We start from the raw sequence: 24,343 nt of genomic DNA, 5'->3' as shown, positions 1-24,343 counted from the left end.
TTGGGTAAAAATCAACCAAATTTTGCACACTTTCTCATTGATATGTATTGTTTACATGCTGTCAAACTCGAAGTCGTGTTTTTCGATTCAACGAAAATGGAGGTGAACCAACGCGAGTCGAGAGAACAAATTCTTTCCAAACACCTGGAATTTCCTGACCTGTCGTACCAGCAGTTGGGAAAAATGTTGAACATTCACCATTCAACAGTCTCCAGAGTGTTGAAGCAGTTCCAGGAGCGGTTGACGTTGGACCACGGCAAAGGAGCTGGAAGAAAACCGGGACCCGAGAACAAAAAGACGGAGGGAAAGGTGAAGCGGATGATTAAAGCAAATCCCAACGTCTCAAACCGTGATTTGGCTAAAAAGATCGGCATGTCGCAGAGCTACGTCCAGAATGCAAAGAAGAGAGCTGGACTACATACATACAAGGTACAGAACTTCCCAAACCGCGATGAGCGGCAACAATCGACGGCTAAAACTCGGGCACGGAAGCTCTACGAGAAGATGCTGACAAAATATGGCTGCTGTGTGATGGACGACGAAACTTATATAAAAGCCGATTTTAAGCAAATTCCGGGGTTTTTCACCGGCAAGAGCAAGTTCTATGTGGACGACAAATTTAAGAAGAAGAAAATGTCGAAGTTCGCCTCCAAATATCTCATTTGGCAGGCCATCTGCTCTTGCGGACTGAGGAGTGAGCCTTTCGTGACAAAGGGCACAGTAAATGGCGAGATCTACAAATCTGAGTGCCTCGAGAAGCGCCTTTTGCCGTTCTTGCAGCAGCACAACGAAGCTCTGCTATTTTGGCCAGATTTGGCATCATGTCACTATTCTAAAAGTGTTCTGGAGTGATATGAGGCCAATTCTGTCCATTTTGTTCCAAAGGACTTGAATCCGCCAAACTGTCCGGAGCTGCGCCCGGTGGAGCAGTACTGGGCAATGATGAAGCGGGAACTTCGGAAGAGCAAGAAGACAGTCAAAGACGAGAAGGACATGTTAAGAAAATGGAAAAAAAACTGAGAAACTGGTACCAGATGACACTGTAAAGACTTTGATGGAGGGCATCAAGCGAAAATGCGTTCAATTTTACACTGAAGGCTCCATCGATTAACTTTTGTTTTGATTTTTGAAGTAAATATATGTATAAAAATACTATAAGTACCATAATGTCGAGTCCGGGCAAAAAGGGGCAAAACGAGACCTTTGAATTCGAAAAGTAGAGATGATTCCCCATAGAATACATCATAAGTGACTGATCCGAATTATTTCACCTGATTGAACAGAATACATTTGTGAAAGAAGAATTTGCTATCATGCCACTTAAGCTAAATTTATAAAAATAAATCATAGTTCAAATCAAATTTTGCGAACATGTCGAAATGCCCAACAAAGCTCTATAAATTCCTTTTAAAATTATATTAGTTGTACAGAAGTTGGATTATAATTGCAAGAGCAACATATTTTTTAAATGAAGATAGATAGGTACTGTGATTTAGAAAATGAATATCATTAGAATTGTTTGGCACAGCGACGTATAAATTGCTATTAAAAATCTAATTCTCATTCAGTGGTACCAAAATTTGGAGAGTATGTTATACAATACATAAGAAATCTACAAAAAATAAAATATATCAATATTTGAAACATAGGTTTAGTCCGACCACTGTGCAACAGTGGAGGCAATTCGGACAGTGGCCGAGAGTGCCGAGAAGTGATCTAGATAGAAGCGAATAGAAGATCGATAGTACGCTGTGGTCACGATAGCCGTCGCCGCAGCGCTGCACGGAATGAGGGTCAGATCCTGAAGAGCTTCTTCCAGAGCAGAGTGCTGCTGTACAAGACGAACGAAGGGCAAAAGTCAATGCGAGTCACAGCGAGCGTTCCTCAGAGCTCAATTCTCGGTCCAACTCTTTGGAACGGGATGTACGATGAGGTCTTGCCGCTGCAGCTGCCCAGAAAAGTAAAAATAGTGGGTTTCACAAAAGACGTGTCACTAACGGTGATGGAACAGACACTCGAAGAAGTGGAGGTGTCGGTAACGGAGATAGCAGAAGTGATCGAGGGCTGGATGAACGGTGTCAAGCTGCAGATAGCTCACCTCAAGACGGAGGTGTTGTTGATTAGCAACTGCAATTTCGGTTCAGCGGGTGCAAATCGACGTCGAAAGGCACGTGATTGCATCGATGCGTGCACTGAAGCAGGAATCAGGAATCAGAATACATTGGCTCAAATGGTACGTATCCCGTATGTTATCGGGTATTTGTGCCTTGCCGTATGTTCTTATCATTTCCTGAGCGGAAAGAAGGAGAAGTAGGAGGGAGGAAGTGGGAATTGGAAGGGTGGAAAAAATAACAGCACTGAAACAAACATCAGGTAAAAAGTCACAAGTAGTTCAAATTGCCTGCGAGTAAGCCTAAAGCTCTTTACCCAAGTTGGTAAGAATCTTTCGTATGTCTCTGAGTTTCAATCGTCCAAACAAGATGTCGTCTAGGTAAGGACGGCCGTAAACTCGAAATCGTAATTGCGCTACTGCTGGGTAGCTGCATATCAGATGATATGAGGTTCCATATTAGGATTCACAAAGATCACATGAAAATGGCTCAGCGCGCTGAATAGTTGCTATGTGATAATTGAGTTTGCAGTGGCCGGTTAAAGCTCTGGTCAGCATGCCGCAGTGGAGTTTCGAAAAATGTAGAAGATTTTTCGAAATTACTGGGCACGATTGTTCTAGAAACGACTTTGTTTGGTGACACGATTGTAGATTGTAGATTTTTTCTCTTATCCAACTTGTCGAAATTGGCAGGGTGGGCTTTGGACAAACGAAGTCAGTTGCTACACCTACCCTAGCTAATGTGTCAGCCTATTAATTTCCAGTAATACCGGGCACCTAGACAAGGTTGTCTGGGCTTAGTTCTTTGATTTGGGTTCGCAAAGCAATTGGCAGTGATAATGTAAGACCGGTTGAGCCTCAACGGCCACATCGACTAAACCTGCGAAAAGTCGACGAAGGCAACGAGCGCAATAGTGAGGATCATGCAAAACGTCGGCGGTCCGAGAAGTTGCACGAGATGTCTGTTATCTAGTGTTTCGTCATCGATATTGCGATATGGGGTTCCTACCTGGTATGCGGCGCTGAAAACTAATCGGAACCGCCAAATTCTGAACAGAATGATGGCTGAACGAGTCGCGAGCGCGTACAGAACAATATCGACGGAGGCCGTATGCGTCATCGTCGGAATGATTCCCATCTGTATCACTGTGACGGAGAATATCGAGTGCTACAATAGTAGAAACACTAGGAACGTGAGGAAGTTGTGAGGATCGATTCGATGGCGAGGTTGCAGCAGAAATCGGACAATACGGAGAAAGGAAGGTAAACCTACCGGCTTATTCCACCTGAACAAAGCTTCTGTCGGGCCACGTCTGCTTCAGGAAGTATCTTCATCGGTTCGGTCATGCAACGTCACCGCTGTGCTCGGAGTGTGAGAACGTCGAGGAGACACCGGAGCATGTGGTCTTCGAATGTCCGAGGTTCGAAGCGACACGCAGAGAGATTCTTGAAACGGGAGGACTGGATATTAACCCGGGTAATGTCGTCTACAGAATGACAAGCGACGTAAAGATGTGGAACGCGGTTAACAGAGTGGTGACGCAAATCATGACTGCCTTACATTGGAAATGGCGTGTTGAACAGTGAACTACGATTTCGGAGGAGCAATCACTGCCGAGCAACTCTCCGCTGGACTATGTTAGATCCACCGCCGGGGACTAGACTGAGTAGACCGCGACGAGACACTCTTAGTGGCAATTCGGTGGGGCACCAGCGTTTGGTTTGGTTTCGGGAGCCCTTCTCTCCCTGGCGTTTGCCGGGGACCAGGCCGTGTAGTTTTCGAACAAGTCGAGAGCTAAATGGCTTATCGAGGAAGTGATACGTACGATAAGGGAGCCAAAGGGTTTCAAGGCGTTGCAGTGCTAAATGGCACCAGATATGGAAACGGAGACAAAGGTCTCAAGAAGTTGTGGTGCTGAATTTCACAAGGGAGCCGAGTCGTAGTGTTGAATGGTACAAAGGAGCCGGAAAGGTCCGGTAAATTAGATAATCTGGAGTTTACCGCCCAGATTGTCATAGGGGAAGGGTACTAGTTCTGGACCAAAATTACCAATTTGTTTAGATGGGCCAAAACTGGTGGTGTGTCGGGGAGTGGTGCTGTAACCCTACTGATGGAACTAATGAATGAAAAGTAATGAAATACTTGTTTCATAATTAGTTGTAGCTCAATTACGAAAGATAGCTTATTACAAATCGAGACAAAAGCGTGGCAAATATTTCAGGAAACTAACAAGAAAACATACGGGTTAGAATACGGCATTTTATTCTTAACCTAGGATTTATTCAATGGTGATCCTACATGTTTCGTGTTCCTTTCTACTCTTTCTAGCTTTCCCCTTTCTATGTACCTAAGCGCGGTCAAAGTTTACTGCTAGCTATAACACACGTACAAATGCGCGCTCGACTTCAGCGACGACTCCACTTGTGAAAATGTTTAGATCTAAATTCATTTTTGCATTTGTACTACTCGAGTCATTGAATGAACAAAAAGTTCTTCTTTGAAACGTAAATGGATTAAGCTCATCAGTCAGTTTTAAAAATCGTTGTTTTTGCTTCAATCGTTATAATTATTATCAGATAATATTCTTGAAAAGTTTCGTAGTGTAGTTGGTTAACATCTCATGCTTGTAAGTGTCCTTTAATTTAATTTATTAGCTTCTAAAAACTTTTAAAAGCATGTTTTTCGAAATTCCGTGCACGATTACACGGTCTTTCTAGACAACGGTTTTGGTCACATGGGTAAGCATTTTTGACAGTAAACCCAGTACAAGGATAGGAGCCAATGAGGTGTTGAATGGGAGGCAGGTCCTACTATTTTATTTCATTAATTGGGGGGGGGGGGCAAGGGTTTCGGCTTGAAACACAAAACATTAAAACTTTTTTATATTATAATGTATCATCACAATATCATTCTGAAATTCGCTTCACCGAAATTACTAAAAATCGCAAAAAAAGTGCTTTTCTTTCACGCATAAAATCTTAACCAACCCCACCCCCCCCCCTTAATGGTGGGTGCATCGAAAAACACTACAATTAGCGTATGATTAAATGACCAAATCGAATCGTTAACTTAAATGAATAAAAATAGAAATGATCATATGAATCGCAATTTTATTGGCATCATGAATTAGAATGTATAAAATAACAACAAAATAATATCGTTAATACGCGTTGTAGTTTTAGAGATTCCAAGCTTTTCTTTTATCTTTTCCTAGCCATTACCTTCCGGAGAATTCATTCCTCGTGCAAAAAGATAATTTGTTTCCGGAAATAAGAACTTCGTTTTTGTTTCTCGAGAAAATGGCACATGTTCTGTCGTTGTTTTCAAAAGTGAAATGTTAACTTTGTTAATATTTTAAGTAAGTATGCTTCCAGATTACATTGCTTACACTAGCTGCATCTTATTACCAACAACAACAACGCAACAACGGCACCCAACCCCTCACATGATGCTACACGGCATGGCACAGCATAGCGGAAGACAAACGGGAACAACGGCGGCTCCGGATTTGGAGCTGCTTTTCGATTTACTTTCCGACTCGTACATGTATTTTCCACTCGCTTTTGCATATTCACCCTGCAAAAAGGAATTCAGGGGTTAGTTCAATCGCAAAAAAAAAAACAAATCATTCAAGCTTTGCCATACCTGGGCCCGCCAGGCGGCGGCTTCGCTTTCCTTCTTGGCGAACATTTCATGCCCGGGCGGATAGTAGACCGGTGGACCAGCGACGTTTTTCGAAGAAATGGCAGCGGCTTTACTGTCGATTGGTTCCGCCAACTGCACTTTCCTGGGAGGAGTTGGTTCGCGCGGTTTCTTCGGACCGGTACCGTTCTCGCTGGTGTGCGTGTGCTTCGACATGTAGGTAATCTGGCCGTTCTGAAATCAGGTGATATGCATTAGCAATTCGAGTGGGTAAACACTTCTATTATTCTACTTAATATATACTTAATTATTCTATTAAACATATCATATTGGAATTTCTAGGAAAGATTCCTTATCTTGAAATTTTTTTTCGTTTCTTTAGATGTTAGAATTATTAATCAAAAAAGCAGACATAAAAATATTTCTACATTTTTCGGTTTACAATGTTGACGATTTTTCCGAGTCATCAACTGAAAGACTCAACAATCCACGAGCAATTAGAATTTAATCCATTTGAAAGACACACTTTATTATAAATTCAGCAATTAAAATTGTCAAATTGAGAGCGCAGTGTGTCACTGTTGTGCTATCTTATGACAAACGCCATTTTTGGGTAAACTGAGTTAGTGATGCTACATCACTTGTCTAAAAAAGCTCTACAAAGTGGCGTTTTCGGAATTTTTACATTCTGCTTGGCTACTGAGATATAGCGAAAAACGCGCTGAGAAATTTATAATTTTTTGCTTCAAATGACTGTGTTTGGAGATTGGCTGAAGTGATCTTGATGCATAAAATGTTTTTATGTGTAAATTTATCTGAGAAACACAATGCCATAATCATCTTCAAAAAAATACAAAAAAGGTTTATATTTGAAATATAGTATATTTGGCACCACTGAATCCAAAAATAACTGTTTTTCTAGATTCCCTGACTCATTTCCTTCAAATGCATCTGACCGATTGTTTCTAGACTAAATGAACCCAAGGATATGAATAAAAGATAATAGGGTAATTTGGGGAGAGATGCCGCACATTTCTAAAAATCGATCCTGCATCAATGTAAACCATTCAATAATTGAAGAAATCATTTTTATCAATTGCTACAAGTTTCTAAAATACTATGAAATGGTTTTTGTCATGAAAAAACATTCATCAAATTTCCACGACCTTTTTACAAAAAAGGTCATTGCGGGAGAGATGCCGCATGTGCGGGTGAGAAGACGCACTGTGGTCACAAGCTGAAAAATGGTGAACAAAAGTATTTTTTAGCTCTCCTTGATGTTTTTGTGATTAATGTCTTCAGCTGAGTTTCGTGAAATTTTATTACACATATAAATCGGCTAGCACCTTCACTTTTCTTAAGGGGGTACTACCATTTCTAGAAACATTTTTTGATTAAACATTTTAAAAATGTTTTTCTCTCGCAACCTTGTGTAACTGTTAAGTTGGAGTAACTTAATTAAAGTTACTATTTATCTATATGTTTGAATGAGAGATATATCTATTTGTTGGTAGCGGTTCCTTAAAAACAGTGTTTGGCTATTACTCCCAACAATCAATTTATATAACTTAGGTTTGTTCGTGAAAGATTCATTTTGAAAAAGCATCAATTCGTTTAAATTTTCGTTTTTATCTCAATATTGGCATCACTACAAATCAATGAGTTCACGAAAATTAGTGCCTGAAACTTTAAAGAATAAACCGAAGTAACTAATACTTAGATACATATCGCCCATTTAAATATATAGATAAATAGACTCATAATCCTATATGTTACTGTGTTAGGTCCTTTAGTTTGTGGATATATCTTATTAAGAACCTATACCTGACGCAAATGTTCATTTAATGACATTCTGAGATAAAAAAAATACATTTTAGCTCCGCATCCTCCTCCATCTCACCGGCATCTCACCCGCAATTTTAATGCGGCATCTCTCCCAATTGTAGGGGAGAGATGCCGAACGACATTTTCCTCTGCAATCATGAATGACCGTGCTCGTGATCAGAATTTCTTCTAGAAGGTTCCAGCTATTCAACAGATACATGATCTACGAAAAAAATCGAGCACTTTAAAAAAATAAAATTTTAATGTGGTGCTGATAAATTTTCGACACTCCGTGATGCAACTGGAAGCACAAAATCATTATTAAAGTTTTCGTAAGCAAATAATAAGGATTATTTTACATCTCCAGTGTTGTAATTCTTCGAAAGACAATCTCACAATATCATATTACCATATAAAAGTGACCTCATATACGAGAAATAGAGAATGCGGCATCTCTCCTGAAGCGGCGTCTCTCCTGAAGCGGCGTCTCTCCCGAAATTACCCAAATTTTTTCTATGGAAATGTTTAATGCACGATTATGACACGCCATACAAATTTTGTCGTCCATACACACCTATGACACGTGTGAGTGCGACTTTTGTTTACATTTATAGTAAAAACTCGCAACATAGTCAACAGATCTTCGTAATATTTGCATATGCATAAGCATAAGAGATCGCCCGTAGTTGTTAATCCGTTATTGACCAGCACCAAATTAGGTTGCAAAATGTTCATTGGAACAACATGCTTGGATATAACATGATGAGCCACATTGTACAATCTATTCTGATCCCTGCATGCTGATCAATACCGACGCCGGCCACATCCGAATGCAGATCCTCTGGGAAAGGAAGGAATGTTTGTCCGATACATGTTGCTACTAGAGACCGAGGAATTCTCTGCATCGCCACATTTATCACGGGAAGGGAAGAGTTGTTAGTAAGTGTGCCAATAGCGTTATCATATAGTAACTGCTCTGGACAGCCGCCTGCCGAGAATTTGGGAAATTTATCATTTGTTGTACTAATACGATTAGCAAAATAAGTACTCACTGCTTCGGAATGTCCGTTCCGGGGTCAAATCACCAAATGGTTCCAAAATCGTAAGATACAGCCTGATGATGCAATTCAAAGAATTTTGGTTCCCAAATTGCCAATATTCCATTAAAATTCACAAATAGTATCCCAGTACCGCAACATGCCTTTGGAAATTCGGATTTCAGGGAATCGAATGAATTAACCCGATTCATTTTTACCAAGTCTGAAAGTGGACGAGTTCCTAAACCAAAAGTACCCAAAAGTGTCGAAATCAGTTTTAAATAACCTTAGTTTTTGGCATTTCAGTTTTGTCGGTACCCGGGTACCCGTGTCGGCCTGTTACGTAGTAAAAAATTTTGGATCTCTTTTCCACTTCCCCCTGACTATCAACTATATTATTAACTCAAAACCTTGACCTAGTAAAATTCCAAGATATCACAAAGTTTCATTTTCCAGCTATGGATAAAACATTGAAATTTCATTTGAAACATGAAAAGGTATCCGGGTACCCTGTACTGTCTTTGCGCATGGGCACACTGGGCCAGAGCCAGGGGCCCCGGGATTTTGGGGGCCCCGCACTTAGGATGAATATAAAATCATTCAACAGACTAAATTTCAAAAAATATTTGTCCATAACATTTTAGCGTGGGAGTAACAATAGATCTGTATCAGCTCGAAATCGCACATTGCACCTATCCCAAGTGATCAAGACGCTTAAAGGGCATCAGAGCGGCAGAAAACGAGGCACTGCATGACCCAGCTGAACCAGTTCAAACGTCAATCCAATGATTCAAGTTTTAATTTATTTTTAACAATCAAACGTTCGGTACCCGAGTAATCGAAAAGCACATAATAACCCCATACTCATGGGGTTTGACAACAGTGTTCGAAATTGGTCCAACCCATGAAAACACAGTCACCATGGTCCGGTAGATACCACATAAAAACTATATCTTGGTGTTTTTATAGGTTATTGAGACCATTTTGTGGAGTCTTGATGGTTGTGAATTTTGGCACGGATCATGGTTATGGTCTTTTCAAGGGGCTATGTGATATTTGAACCGATGAGTATTTGCTCGGGTACACTACATACAACGTTTAACCCTTTCATGCCCAACTTTTTCTAGTGCATGTAGGGTTTCAAAACTATTTTTTCTTGAAAACGGTGGGGTCAAGAAACTCGAAAAAACTTTTGTCATGAAGGTAGGTGCTTCTCTTGCAGTGCTAGAAGCTGCGAAATTTTTACCTTCCATTGCTCACTACAATTCTCCTAGAATATTCAAAATAATCCAATGGCTTGGAAATTGTAGCTAAAAATAATCTAAATTGGTAAGTTTTATCAGTTTTCACTAAAATTGCATCATAACTAAGTTATATGAAAAATTCATTTTCCGTCGTCAACGTAAACTGTCCCTGGCAGCACTGCTCCATCGGAATTCAATCAGACTAATTGCAATAACTTCAGTTGTACAGCTGATCCTTGTAACTGTTAATACTCAAATGAAAGCCAATAGTCACATTTATTAGCCTTACTTGTTTTTGTGAGCAAATCTTGCCTCAACCAAAAGTAATCGCTGTTTAAAAACGTTGTTGGCCACAAACAACATGGGCATGAATCATTCGTTTTCGAGCTCTCCATCGAGACAGAGGTTGTTTTTTCTAGTCCGTAGTGCTGTGTGAGGCGATAAAGAATAGTTTTAATCCACATTCAAGGTTATTTTGCCAGTTCGGTTCGGTCCTCAGTCTTTTGTTCGCGTGTGAGGATTAAACAATAGCCAGCTGTATAAGCTGGATCGGTTCGTCGTTGGACACCAGTTTAAAGCTAAGTGGTTTTTGTCTTTTGTAACACATTTATTGCTTTCTTCCGTCTGCGCGGGCGCTGACCCCGTGCGTTGACGTTTTCTATGGTTCCCTCTCCGGATGGTCAAATGGAAGTTGAATCGGGTTCAACTTCTAAGGCTCCCCCCCCCGGCCCAAATGCTATCCAGAACTCTCAACTGGTCCATTTGTGGTCTTCTTTCGGCCCAAGACTAAATCACTGAATCTTCTTCAGATTTCTAGAGACCTGACGGAACGGTTCTCGGCTGTGACCGAAATTTCAAAGGTCCGCTCGGACAAGATAAGGGTGTTGCTAGCCAACTCAAAGCAGGCAAACGATATTGCTTGCTGTGAGCACTTTACGCGGGATTATAACGTGTATATTCCGGCTGTAAGAGTACAATCCGAAGGCGTCGTAACCGATGAGAGTTTGACGTGCGAGGATCTGCTGAAGTACGGGGTTGGCCGATTCAGAGACCGCTTACTTCAGCCAGTTAAAATACTTGAGTGCAAACGTTTGCACTCAGTAGTAGTTGCGGGGGATGGTTCAAAAACGTACCCCCAATCAAACTCTTATCGGGTGACCTTCGCTGGTACCGCTTTGCCAAATTTCGTCCTCTTGCACAGGGTTCGTCTGCCTGTGCGTCTGTTTGTGCCGCGGGTCATGAATTGCACAAAGTGTAAACAACTGGGTCACACAGCCACCCATTGTAGCAACAAGGCCCGCTGTGGAAAATGCGGGGAGAATCATCTAGATGATTCGTGCAGTAAGCAAGCCGAAAAGTGTCCTTACTGTGCGGAGAGTCTGCATGATATCTCGGCATGTCCCGCGTACAAACTACGCGGGGATAAACTGAAACGTTCCCTTGCGGGACGATCCAAACATTCTTTTGCAGAAATGTTAAAGAATGCTACGCCACCATCCTCAGCAAACATCTATACTCACTTGCCTCCTGACGAGGGCGAGGCTGGTAACCCACAAGAGGGAACATCTACTAGGGTGCCTAGAATTTATAGGGAGAGGAGGAACATTTCCTCTCGTAAAGTTCCTTGTAAAGGCCAGAAGGTGTCCCTTGAGGGGGCTCCGAAAGTCACATCTATTGGAAGTGTTGCAACCAAACCGAAGCAATTAGCTCCTGGTCTCGGAGGATTAAGCTCAGAGAAGGAGTTCCCAGCACTTCCAGGAACATCAAAAATCCCAAGTGTTCCTTTGTTTCAGTTCGAGAGTAATCACAGCACTGGAATTATAAAACTCTCGGACATAGTGAACTGGATAATAAAAACTTTCAATATTACTGATCCTATTAAAAGTCTTATGTTAGCTTTTCTCCCTACAGTGAGAACATTTTTGAAGCAGTTGACTGCTAAATGGCCCCTCCTCTCAGCGATTGTATCCTTCGATGGCTAACTCATCGAACGAGGTCACAGATTTGATCACTGTTCTACAGTGGAATTGCAGAAGTATCATCCCGCAAATCGATTCCTTCAAAATTTTAATAAATAATTTGAGCTGCGATGCATTTGCATTATGTGAAACTTGGTTAACTTCCGACATAGATCTTAACTTCCACGACTTTAATATTATTCGCCTGGATCGAGACACCCCCTATGGAGGAGTGCTTTTGGGGATCAAAAAGTGCTATTCCTTCTACAGAATTAACCTTCCCTCGATAACAGGTATTGAAGTTGTCGCTTGTCAAGTAACAACCAAAGGCAAAAGCCTTTGCATAGCTTCCATATATATTCCCCCCAACACCGCGGTTGGGCACCAACGGCTACAAGACATCTTAGAATCCCTGCCAGCACCGCGACTAGTTTTAGGAGACTTTAACTCTCACGGTACAGCATGGGGTTGCCTCTATGATGATAACCGGTCTTCCTTAATTCAGGATCTTTGCGATAACTTCAATTTGACAATTTTAAACACGGGTGAAATGACACGGATTCCTGCTCCTCCAGCGCGCCCGAGCGCCTTAGACTTGTCCCTTTGCTCAACATCGCTGCGGTTAAATTGCACGTGGAAGGTAATTCCTGATCCCCACGGCAGCGACCATCTGCCGATTGTAGTCTCAATCAATAACGGTTCAAGGCCATTGAAAGCAATCAATATTTCGAAATATCGATTGGAAGAGCTATGCTGCCGCGATATCCGACAACATCGAATCTACCCAAGAACTTCCTCCGGAGGAAGAGTACAGCTTTTTGGCTGGCTTGATTCTCGACAGCGCGAATCAAGCTCAGACTAAGCCAGTACCCGGCGCGAACATACAAAAACGCTCTCCTAATCCGTGGTGGGACAAAGAGTGCTCAGACGTGTACGCGGAGAAGGCCGCCGCGTATAAGACCTTCCGGGACGACGGGTTACCCGCTAGCTATCGACAATATGCGACGTTAGAAACGCGAATGAAGAGTTTGATGAAAGCCAAGAAACGTAGTTACTGGCGCCGGTTCGTTGACGGATTAACGAGAGAAACATCGATGAGCACTCTTTGGGGCACGGCCCGGCGTTTGCGAAACCGAAACAGTACTAATGAGAGCGTGGAATATTCAAACCGTTGGATATTCGATTTCGCCAAGAAGGTTTGTCCGGATTCCGCCCCGGCACAGAAGATTTACCGCGCCGCGTCTCCTCACGATAGCGCGAACGAAACACCTTTTTCGATGGTGGAGTTCTCACTTGCTCTCTTGTCGTGTAACAATAAAGCTCCGGGGCCAGACAGAATCAAATTCAACTTGTTGAAGAATCTGCCTGACTCTGCCAAGAGACGCTTGTTGAACTTATTTAATAAGTTTCTCGAGGCTAACATTGTCCCACTCGATTGGAGACAAGTGAAGGTCATCGCCATCCAAAAACCAGGAAAACCAGCCTCCGACCACAATTCGTACCGTCCGATCGCAATGCTATCCTGTATCCGGAAGTTATTCGAGAAAATGATCTTGTTTCGCCTCGACAATTGGGTCGAAGCAAATGGCTTACTGTCAGATACACAATTTGGCTTTCGCAAAGGCAAAGGGACGAACGATTGTCTTGCGTTGCTCTCAACTGAAATTCAAAGGGCCTATGCTAGCAAAGAGCAGATGGCATCAGTGTTCCTAGATATTAAGGGGGCTTTTGATTCAGTTTCGATCAACATTCTTTCAGAGAAGCTGCACCAGCATGGTCTTTCAGCGACTTTAAACAACTTTTTACTAAACTTGTTGTCGGAAAAGCACATGCATTTTTCGCATGGTGACTTATCGACATCACGATTTAGCTACATGGGCCTTCCCCAGGGCTCATGTCTAAGCCCCCTTTTATACAATTTCTATGTCAACGACATTGATGAATGTCTTGACAATTCCTGCACGTTAAGGCAACTTGCAGACGATGGCGTGGTGTCTGTTACGGGACCCAAAGCTGTCGATCTGCAAGGACCATTACAGAATACCCTGGACAATTTGTCTGCTTGGGCTATTAAGCTGGGTATCGAATTCTCCTCGGAGAAAACTGAGCTAGTTGTATTTTCAAGGAAGCGTGAACCAGCACAACTACAGCTTCTATTAATGGGTCAAACTATCGCTCAGGTCTTCACAGTAAAATATCTAGGGGTCTGGTTCGACTCGAAAGGTACTTGGGGATGCCATATTCGGTATCTGAAACAGAAATGCCAACAAAGGATCAACTTTCTTCGTACAATAACCGGAACATGGTGGGGTGCCCACCCAGGAGACCTAATTAGGTTGTATCAAACAACGATACTGTCGGTAATGGAATACGGATGCTTCTGCTTTCGCTCCGCCGCGAACATACATTTCATCAAACTCGAAAGAATTCAGTATCGTTGTTTGCGTATCGCCTTAGGGTGCATGCAGTCGACCCATACGATGAGTCTCGAAGTGCTGTCGGGCGTTCTCCCGTTGAAAAATCGATTTTGGGAACTCTCATATCGATTGCTCATTCGATGCGATATCTTGAACCCGGTCGTGATTGAAAATTTCGAAAGGCTTGTTGAGCTCAATTCTCAGACCCGTTTCATGTCCCTGTACTTTGACTACATGGCGCAGAATATTAACCCTTCTTCTTACAATCCCAACCGTGTGCATTTCATAAATACTTCTGAATCTACTGTTTTCTTCGACACATCCATGAAAAACGAGATTAGTGGAATTCCGGACCACATACGCCCACAAGTGGTTCCAAACATTTTTTATAATAAATTCCGAGAAGTCGACTGTTCTAAGATGTTTTATACTGACGGATCAAACCTCGAAGGATCCACTGGCTTCGGTATTTTCAATCAAAAGTTCACCGCCTCCTACAAACTCAGTGACCCTGCTTCAGTTTACGCCGCAGAACTAGCTGCCATTCAGTATACCCTTGGAGTCATTGAAACATTACCCGCAGGCCATTACTTTATCGTTTCGGATAGCCTCAGTTCCATTGACGCTATTCGCTCGATGAAACATGGAAAGCACTCCTCGTATTTTTTGGGGAAAATACGGGAGCTACTGAGTGCTTTATCTGACAACTCTTTCCAGATTACCTTGGTATGGGTCCCTTCTCATTGCTCCATTCCGGGCAATGAGAAGGCAGACTCCTTAGCTAAGGTGGGTGCCTTAGAAGGAGACGTTTACGAAAGACCAATTTGCTTCAGCGAATTTTTCAGTATTACTCATCAGAGAACCCTCGAAAGTTGGCAAACTTCGTGGAGCAGCGGAGAGCTGGGAAGGTGGCTACATTCGATAATCCCTAAGGTATCGACGAAACCTTGGTTCAAGGGGATGGATGTGGGTCGTGACTTCATTCGTGTGATGTCCCGACTCATGGCAAACCATTACACGCTCCATCTCCGGCGTATTGGGCTCGTGGATAGTGGTATCTGCGCTTGTGGCGATGGCTATCACGACATCGAGCACATTGTCTGGGCGTGCACCGAGTACAGTTCCGCTAGGTCTCGGCTAATGGATACCCTGCGGGCCCGAGGAAGACCAACCAACGTCCCGGTTCGAGATGTGCTGGCAAGCCGCGATGTTCTCTATATGTCCCTTATATACACCTTTGTGAAAACCATCAATATACAAGTCTAACTGCCCCTTGTTATTTTCCTTATCATTCTCAGAACGCTCTTCCACCTGTATCAAAGCATCTGTATCGAATGAGCCAACAAACACGGGACCTACGGCACGAACATAACATGCTTAACTCGAAATGTAGCCGATCCACATCTGAGCCGTACTACGAAATCGTCTGGAAAAACCCCTGCCATCTTGAGGAGGACCACCCGGCGTCCCAGTACATGATTCCCCTGATGAAGGCCACCCGAGTTTGTAATCCATCCGTTGATCTCACGATGCCTGAAACTGAAATAATTTTCTCTCCCTGCCATCTTTGTCTACCCTCCCTCCCCTGACTCTTATACCCAGAAGTAACACCCCCTACCCCCCCCCCCCCCCCCCAATATCATCACGAAGCATTTAGCTCTTCTTGTCTCTTCTAGTTTTAACTATTATATTATATAATCTCGTTGAAATTGCCCAACTCTACTACCCACAAAAATAACTATAATTACGAATCTTACAAAATTCAATCATGCCCTCTAGTTATTCCTAGTTTTAAGTGAGTCGTAAAAAATTGTCCCCCTTAATTAAACATTATTTGCTCCAATAATCTCACTGATAAAAATGTCAAACCATATTGCCACAAAAACTAAATGACCCCCCTAATCTTACGAAAATAATATTATCCCCTTGTGTAGATATATAAGATAGCTATAAAATCGCATTAGTTTCATTTTAAAAAAATCAATATGTAATCACCTAGTTTTAAGCAATTTAAAATGTAAAACAAAACAAAATTGGCACCTTTAAGCTAACGCAACGTGCCTTATCAAATAAACGATTTGAATAAAAAAAAAAAACATGGGCATGAATGGGTTAAAAGGCACCGAACCTTAGCCTTTGTGGGGTATGAGATGGGACCATCATCATCATCATCATCATCAGCCAACCACCAAGAAAACCTTGTTTGGTGAGCGATCTGTAGATGTGGATATCTGAGTCTGAGTCTGCCTGGTCAGTCTTATACTGGCACAAAACAAATTATGGTTTTTCGTAGTGTATCCGCCCCATAAATAATCCATCTAAAAGTTTGAAAATGCCCTTTTGAAAATGTTTACACACAACGGCCTTGGCTTAACCCTTGATTTGATTGCATGAGCCACGGCAAATGTGTGTGCGATTGAGGATATTTGAAGAGCCTCGAACATTTGGTAGCGTAAATATTTTTATAAATATTCTTATATTATGCGATTGAGGATATTTGAAGAGCCTCGAACATTTGGTAGCGTAAATATTTTTATAAATATTCTTATATTATGCTTCACACAGGCATTTCTCCTTGCTAAATTCAGAACCTCATTTTTTGGATAAATGGTTGGTGCTAAGGCATGTTAGGTGTCGCGTCAACGTGCACTCAGCGTCTATTATATTTCGTATCATTGAAACAAATTGTACGGATCATATTGATGGATTCGAGTAATTTGTTTGTGTCGTTTTGAAAGCAATTTTAAACAAACTTTACGCGACAACTAAAGTATTGAGTACTTCTTATATCGAATAGTGAGCATGTTAATGGAAGTCTTCAAAACACCAATTTATTTAACAGGGATACTGTAATTATTACCAGTTCGTTTTCTACGCTTCCCAGAACCGGTCATAATAATCGAATGCACAAAACGTGTGTCGTAATATATAACAAAAATCTACGCACCAACAATTCGTGCAAAAAGAGACAATATTGCAAAGAACCGTTATTTCTATTCCGACAGAAAGCAATGCGAACAAAGTGAACGAATCTCGTGACGATTCGCGCGCTTTGGCTCCAAATAATACAGATTGATTTCAAAGGTTCCTAAATTCGTCCATTTGAAAGCGGAATACGGAATATTCATTGAAAGTGAAAAATTCATTGAATGAAAAAATGCGGTTTTTCCACAATCGGAAGTCGATTCCGTTCAGTTTCATTATATCAGAAACAACACTAAACGAATCAATGAACTGACAATGTGCAAACTACATAAACTATTCCAGAAATTATAAACAACAGTGCGCTTCGTTTATGGTTACGCATTGTGAAGTATGTACATTGAAAATTTCGCTACACTACATAACGTTCCAATAATGGACAATAATAACCCAACATTCCTCCTTCTTGATGGAAGCACCCTTAATCCTCAAACAACGTCTTATTACTATAGTGTAGTCGATAAGTCCATTTCACTGTACGCAGCTCACCTGAGTTCGAACACGCACAACCCCATATAGTACGTTAGGCCGTTTACCACCATCGGTTAGATCAGCTAGAAAAAAAAAACAAATAACTTTTCAGGATGTCCTCAGTTCATCTTGCGACGATATCTGGACATCGGCAACGACGGATGTGGAAATCTGAAATCGTCTTTGTTCTCCGTATATTTTGAATTCCTCTTTATTTCTTAAAATAATTTCAACGCGGTTGACCGGTTTGGCTCAAATTTGGAAAAGAGTCTCAGAGTGGCATGGAGTGGAAATTGTTCTGCAATGCTGGGAATCTTTTTTTGATCATTCTACTATTGCAGCTATTTATACCTGTTCAATTATAGGGGCCTCCTAGCTCAATAGTGCCCAGGGGCCCCGCATAGTCTTAAGAGGCCCTGCGGATACTCTGTCGGACACATAACGGTTAAAAAGAACGCTGCATTTCTTTCTGTAGATACTTAGACAGCAACCATGACAGCTGTGAGCCTATTGAAATCGCGACTGATGCTGCTTCGATAACCCTTAACTTCAATTCCACAAATTTTCAGATTTTAAATAATTTGCAATGCTTTTGAAGTCAGATTGTTTTCAAATAGTTAACAATAATGCCTGCCAATCGTATTACTATACTAACCTCTCCGAGTGTCGCCATCAGATCATCGACCCGCTTGGGAGGATTACCGTCCACTTCACTCGGTGGAATGCCTTCCGTAGGGAAAGGCTGCAGCAGCGGTTCCCGTTCCTCCGGTGGTGGATAGATATTTCTAGAAGCGTTAGTAGTCGTCGAGCTATACTTGTAGGTTACCGTAGTCGGCTGAGGTTCTCTCGGGTATGTTCCGTGGCGGTCCGGATATTCTACTATCGGAACCGGGGATCCGTATCGGTTGTTGGTTTTGTTGGTACGTTCCTCGCGGTAAATGTAAGTATTCGTTGCTGGTGGATAGGCGGGGCTATCCGTGTATTTGATTGGACGTGGAGGTGGGTGGTCTCCGATTGGAGGGCCATCAATGGCTTTGAAGTTCGTTGGATGGGGACCGTTCGGGTGATCCGGATAGACAGGGTACGTATTGGTCGTTGAGTGCTTGGTATCCTTCTTGTAGTAAATGGTTTTGGCTGTATTTGGTGGTAATTGGTGATCTAAAATTGTCGGAACTGGGTACTGCTGAACGTTATTCGTTGTGTTGATGGTTTCATTCTTAACCAGGATGGTTTTAGAGGTTGGAGTGACATGCTGAGTTGGAGACAGATCTCGTTCCGGATAGACGGCTGGCAAGGTATTGGAGGTTTGGTTGAACGATTCGTTGCGGTAGGATAATGTTTGGTTCAGTTCGCTATCAGGCGGGAGCTCGTATGTGTAAGTTCGCACCTACAAAAAAAATGAGAACTGCATTGATATCAATCGGTTCAGTAAAACTGTTGGCTACTAACCGTCGTTGTCACCTTCGTATTCGGTCGTGGTAAAATATTATCGGACAGTGGAATATTGGCCAGTGCCTTGGATGCCGGGATTGTATCAACGGAGACTGTTTCATTATAATGAACGTTCCGTGGCACCAGATCCGAGTTTGGAGAAACGGTGCGCGTTTCGGTGTAATACTGTTCGGATCGAACCGGAGTAGCCGTGCGGGAACGATTGATTCCTCCGTAGATGCCACTGTGTTCGGAGCTGTAGGATACATTTTTCACTGTGGTCGAATCATTTTCATACGAGGGGCTGCGTTGGCGTGAGCGGGACTGCCGTACCTCGTAGCTACCCGGGGAGTCGAATATTAACTCCCGCGAGACTGGCTGTTTGCTGCCAGTTGATGAGTATGTGTGAGTAGTTTTGACGATTTTAGATCCAGGCTCCCTAGAGAAAGCAGAGGAATGCGTTGTTAGTTTTTGGTGTTGAATTGATTCTGTGAGGTCACTTACGTCAGTCCGGAATCGATGCCAGTTCGACTAAGACTACGTTGACCTGTAAAAAACGAAACATTTGAAACATCTTTGCTATATCTTTTCCCAAACCGAAAAATGATTGAAAACATTTTATTCGTAAATGGAAAAGTCAGTTAAACAGCCTTGATTCACCGCAAGTACTTGTCTTTACTTGCTACTGTGGTTAAAGTTTGTCGTGCATCTAAAATGGTAGTCTTATTAATTAATTTGTCAGGATAGGTGGTTAGCTGAACTTTCGCGTCTTTAGGTCATGGTGTGCTTTGTTTCTTTAGCCCTAGTAGGCAGGGGATCAAGTTACCAGGTGTTTTCACAAAAACCTCATTTTGGCATGATTTTCAAAAGTGTTCATATTACTGACAGTACTTAATATTCGGATTTACATATTATCCATAGCTCTTACAATTCGAATAGACTACAAGATGGCGAATTTTGCAATTGAAATTTGTATTTCATTGAAAAGTTATGAGAAAAAAACAAAAGTGGGATCAAGCGTACCCACTCTCCCCTACCTATAACATTTAGTAAATTAGGATTAACGTTTCGATTTGGTGTCATCCGAATGGTACAATTCGCTTGACAACAGCCATCGACGTTTAATTCAATTAATCGTTAACTGAGAAATAATTATTCTGATAGTCTTTAGGTCTACGATATTAAAGATAATTCCAAGCTAAACATTTATTGTTGCAGAAAACGCATTTCAATATTAATCAAATCTTATTTCAAAATTTGGGGACAATATAGTACAATCCTCCCAAGATGGTGTTCGCTAATGACGAATGGGCGGACCAGGTGGAACGTGATTTGGCGAGTGTTGGGCGTAACCGACGTTGGAGAGCTGCAGCTACAAATCGAGTATTGTGGTGGCAAATTGTTGATTCAGTGTTATCATGAAATTGATGTTGAACTACATAAATGACTGAATAGTACAATGATATAATTAGATGAGTGAGTAATAAATATCATAACGAGATTTAATTTGGATATATTTCATTATGCCGTTCTGATCGGGACTGCACACCTGCTTTGCACTGTTCTTACCCCTCATCATAACAGAACATATGAACTCTGATTTTGTTAGTTGGCTTGATGTCAAATATTCAGATGATATATTGAAACTGTAGATGTTCGTCAAGACATATATCCATTGTGTTTGGTCGTTATTTTCCAAAATCAACCATCATAATTGATCGCGCAAGGTAGTCATTCAGTCTGTACCTAATTAATTAGCAGCTTTAATTGATAGGTATACAAAAGAAGTTATATTATCCAGCGGAGCTGGGGCGCTGCAAGCATCTATCATCTTATTTGCCTTTATACAAAATATGTTCATTAGTTTACCATTCCTTGCCCTGAATATTTACGTACTCAAGAAACATAAGGTCGACGATATAAAGAAGCTGCTATATTTTTTACTCAAAATAGCAGAACAGAATCATGTGTGCTATAATCAAAACAACATGTTAATAACATATCCAAATTCTATATCCAACAAAAAAATAACGCTGTGCAACACAATATCGAGAAGCAGAACGAAAAAAAATGGCGAAAGTTTGCGTGGAAAGCCCCGGTGAAGAATTTTTTGGAAAAAATAAGGAACGAAGTTTCACAGTTTAAAACCAAAGTTTGTATGAAAAACTATAGGAATAATGAAAATGATCATCTTAAATTTTCGCATAGAGTTTAATATAAAATGTTCATTACATCGAAACAGGAATCTATGCAATTTTTTAGCTCAATCTAACAGGGGTACAGCGTTAGAATATTATTGATTCTTTATTATTCGAAAAATTCCAAAATAAAATACATGAAATGTTGAAATTCGGAAAAAAAATTGTCGAAATATATCTAAAAATAACAGGAAAAACCAACATCTAGAGTCAAAATAAACGAAAACCGCTAAAAATAAATTTGAAAAATTTTCAGTTCCAAGGATTTTTTGAAAAAAAAAAAAACAAATTTGGAAATTAAAAATTTTAGTGTCGTCGAGACCTGATGTCTAAAAAAGTAAGATCTGAAAAAAAGCGTAAAAAAGGATTTTTTGAGTACATTGTATTTGTTACAAAAGTATTTCATCGGAGTTGGAAATACTTTTGACCATCTAGACGCACTTGGCTTGTGAGCAGAACAAATAAAAATGATGGCATGGGTTTACGCAGAGCCGTAGCAACCTAGATAGCTAGAGAGGGGGGCTTTACCCCATCACGCATTTTCCGCCACACCGCTCATTTTTCTCATAAAGGGCAAACACGAAATTATTGCGACACATTCAACAGGGCATAACTTTTTTACCATTGGGTAAAAATCAACCAAATTTTGCACACTTTCTCATTGATATGTATTGTTTACATGCTGTCAAACTCGAAGTCGTGTTTTTCGATTCAACGAAAATGGAGGTGAACCAACGCGAGTCAAGAGAACAAATTCTTTCCAAATACCTGGAATTACCTGACCTGTCGCTCCGGCAGTTGGGAAAAAAGTTGAACATTCACCATTCAACCGTCTCCAGAGTGTTGAAGCGGTTCCAGGAGCGGTTGACGTTGGACTACGGCAAAGGAGCTGGAAGAAAACCGGGACCGGAGAACAAAAGGATGGAGGGAAAGGTGAGGCGGATGATTAAAGCAAATCCCAACGTCTCAAGCCGTGATTTGGCTAAAAAGATCGGCATGTCGCAGAGCTACGTCCAGAATGCAAAGAAGAGAGCTGGACTACATACATACAAGGTACAGAACTTCCCAAACCGCGATGAGCGGCAACAATCGACGGCTAAAACTCGGGCACGGAAGCTCTACGAGAAGATGCTGACAAAATATGGCTGTTGTGTGATGGTCGACGAAACGTATATAAAAGCCGATTTTAAGCAAATTCCGGGGTTGGAGTTTTTCAACGGCAAGAGCAAGTTATATGTGGACGACAAATTTAAGAAGAAGAAAATGTCGAAGTTCGCCTCCAAATATCTCATTTGGCAGGCCATCTGCTCTTGCGGACTGAGGAGTGAGCCTTTCGTGACAAAGGGCACAGTAAATGGCGAGATCTACAAATCTGAGTGCCTCGAGAAGCGCCTTTTGCCGTTCTGGCAGCAGCACGACGAAGCTCCACTATTTTGGCCAGATTTGGCATCATGCCACTATTCTAAAAGTGTCCTGGAGTGGTATGAGGCCAATTCTGTCCATTTTGTTCCAAAGGACATGAATCCGCCAAACTGTCCGGAGCTGCGCCTGGTGGAGCAGTACTGGGCAATGATGAAGCGGGAACTTCGGAAGAGCAAGAAGACAGTCAAAGACGAGAAGGATATGTTAAGAAAATGGAAAAAAAAACTGAGAAACTGGTACCGGATGACACTGTAAAGACTTTGATGGAGGGCATCAAGCGAAAATGCGTTCAATTTTACACTCAAGGCTCCATCGATTAACTTTTCTTTTGATTTTTGAAGTAAATATATGTATAAAACTACCCTAAAATTTTGGTTTGATTTTAAACATTATAAGAAAATTGGCATGACATTTTCGGTGTCGCAATAATTTCGTGTTCGCCCTTTATATACTAGATAGGAAGCAAAGTAATTAGAAAGTGATTAACTTGCAGCCTGCGTCTTCTCCAACTTCAGCGCCTCCAGTAGCTTTCACGGATCGACTCCAGTCGTCGACATTTCCTTCAACCTCCACATTTCCTTCAACTCTACGACCAGCGCGTATCTAACAGATTGTTTTCCAATAGAACGGCGACGTCGATTATGGTGACTTCGCGTCATCCCTTGTCATATCTGGCCGGTTGTGGTGTAGGAATTGGTCCAATAAAATAGTGCGATTCCAGTACAGCTTGAAAAGGGCATTTTCCAGAACAGGCACAAGCTGACAGCTCACAATCTCTTCCAAAAGACCAGCCTGCTGCGCCCACTGCTGGTGCAAAATCTTAGTAACGCTGTTGTGACGCATCCGGCATATATCCTCGACGTCTTGGTGCCAAACATACCTCCTGTCATTCCTCGTAGGCTTTACCCTGGATGGCTGGTCGGCCAAGATCACTAAAGAGAGGTCATCTCGCTTGAGCCACAGGTGCAGCCTTGTCGTCCACGTACAGCTGCTCCAACTATTGGGAGTAGCACCGTGCATAGCCTTCTGCTTCCACTCGGCAATGTTTCCCTCTGTAGTCTGCAGCTAAGGTTGTAGTTCGCTTGCGCTAGGTGAAGTGCGCTATAGTTGCGGGTCGCAGCACAAACTGTTTGATATACTACATGTTGGTTGACATTTTCCACAAAGTATTCTTGCAGTCGACCTACTCATGTTTCCGGGATGTCGACGGTTCCTTGTCCCTCTTCATGCCGTGGCAATGTAACTATCTCCAGCGCCGAATGAGTATGGTGCATTCCTACTTGTTTAAACGCCTTCTTCAACCTTCTCTCAATATCTTCCAGGCCAGTCCGGCTTTATTTGATGACGCCGAAACTGTAGGTCAACCTGGGGATAGCAAACTTACTTCAACTCAACTCCAGAACTGATCTCGGAACCCAAGCTTGATGTTGGTGTGGTGAATCCCAAGGAGCTGCCGAAATCCGAGATACTTATACGATTCGCTACGAACCATGTCTCGAATCATCTCGTCTTCGTCGATCTTGTAGCTACCAGTGTCGACCAATTGCTCTAATAGTAGCTGAACAGATCGACAGTACTCTAAACCAAACTCTATGCTGATGTCGCA

General features: G+C 41.9%; 1 protein-coding gene across 1 annotated transcript in view; it reads right to left on the bottom strand.

Annotated features, from left to right (window-relative positions):
- Nucleotides 1-5,204: 5,204 nt before the first annotated feature.
- Nucleotides 5,205-24,343, bottom strand: part of LOC131687030 (uncharacterized) — a 79,544-nt gene continuing 60,405 nt past the window's right edge. Inside the window, exons 6-10 of the mRNA XM_058971064.1 lie at nucleotides 19,622-19,664; nucleotides 19,136-19,556; nucleotides 18,342-19,073; nucleotides 5,757-5,987; nucleotides 5,205-5,687 (exon numbers count right to left, since the gene is read on the bottom strand). Of these exons, the coding sequence (XP_058827047.1) occupies nucleotides 5,553-5,687; nucleotides 5,757-5,987; nucleotides 18,342-19,073; nucleotides 19,136-19,556; nucleotides 19,622-19,664 (1,562 nt within the window). The 3' untranslated portion in view covers nucleotides 5,205-5,552. The remainder of the gene's footprint in view (nucleotides 5,688-5,756; nucleotides 5,988-18,341; nucleotides 19,074-19,135; nucleotides 19,557-19,621; nucleotides 19,665-24,343) is intronic.

The sequence above is a fragment of the Topomyia yanbarensis genome, chromosome 3, assembly GCF_030247195.1.
Source record: "Topomyia yanbarensis strain Yona2022 chromosome 3, ASM3024719v1, whole genome shotgun sequence".
Taxonomy (NCBI): domain Eukaryota; kingdom Metazoa; phylum Arthropoda; class Insecta; order Diptera; family Culicidae; genus Topomyia; species Topomyia yanbarensis.
The sequence above is the reverse complement of the archived record's forward strand: the minus strand, read 5'-3'. Positions and strand labels throughout refer to the sequence as shown.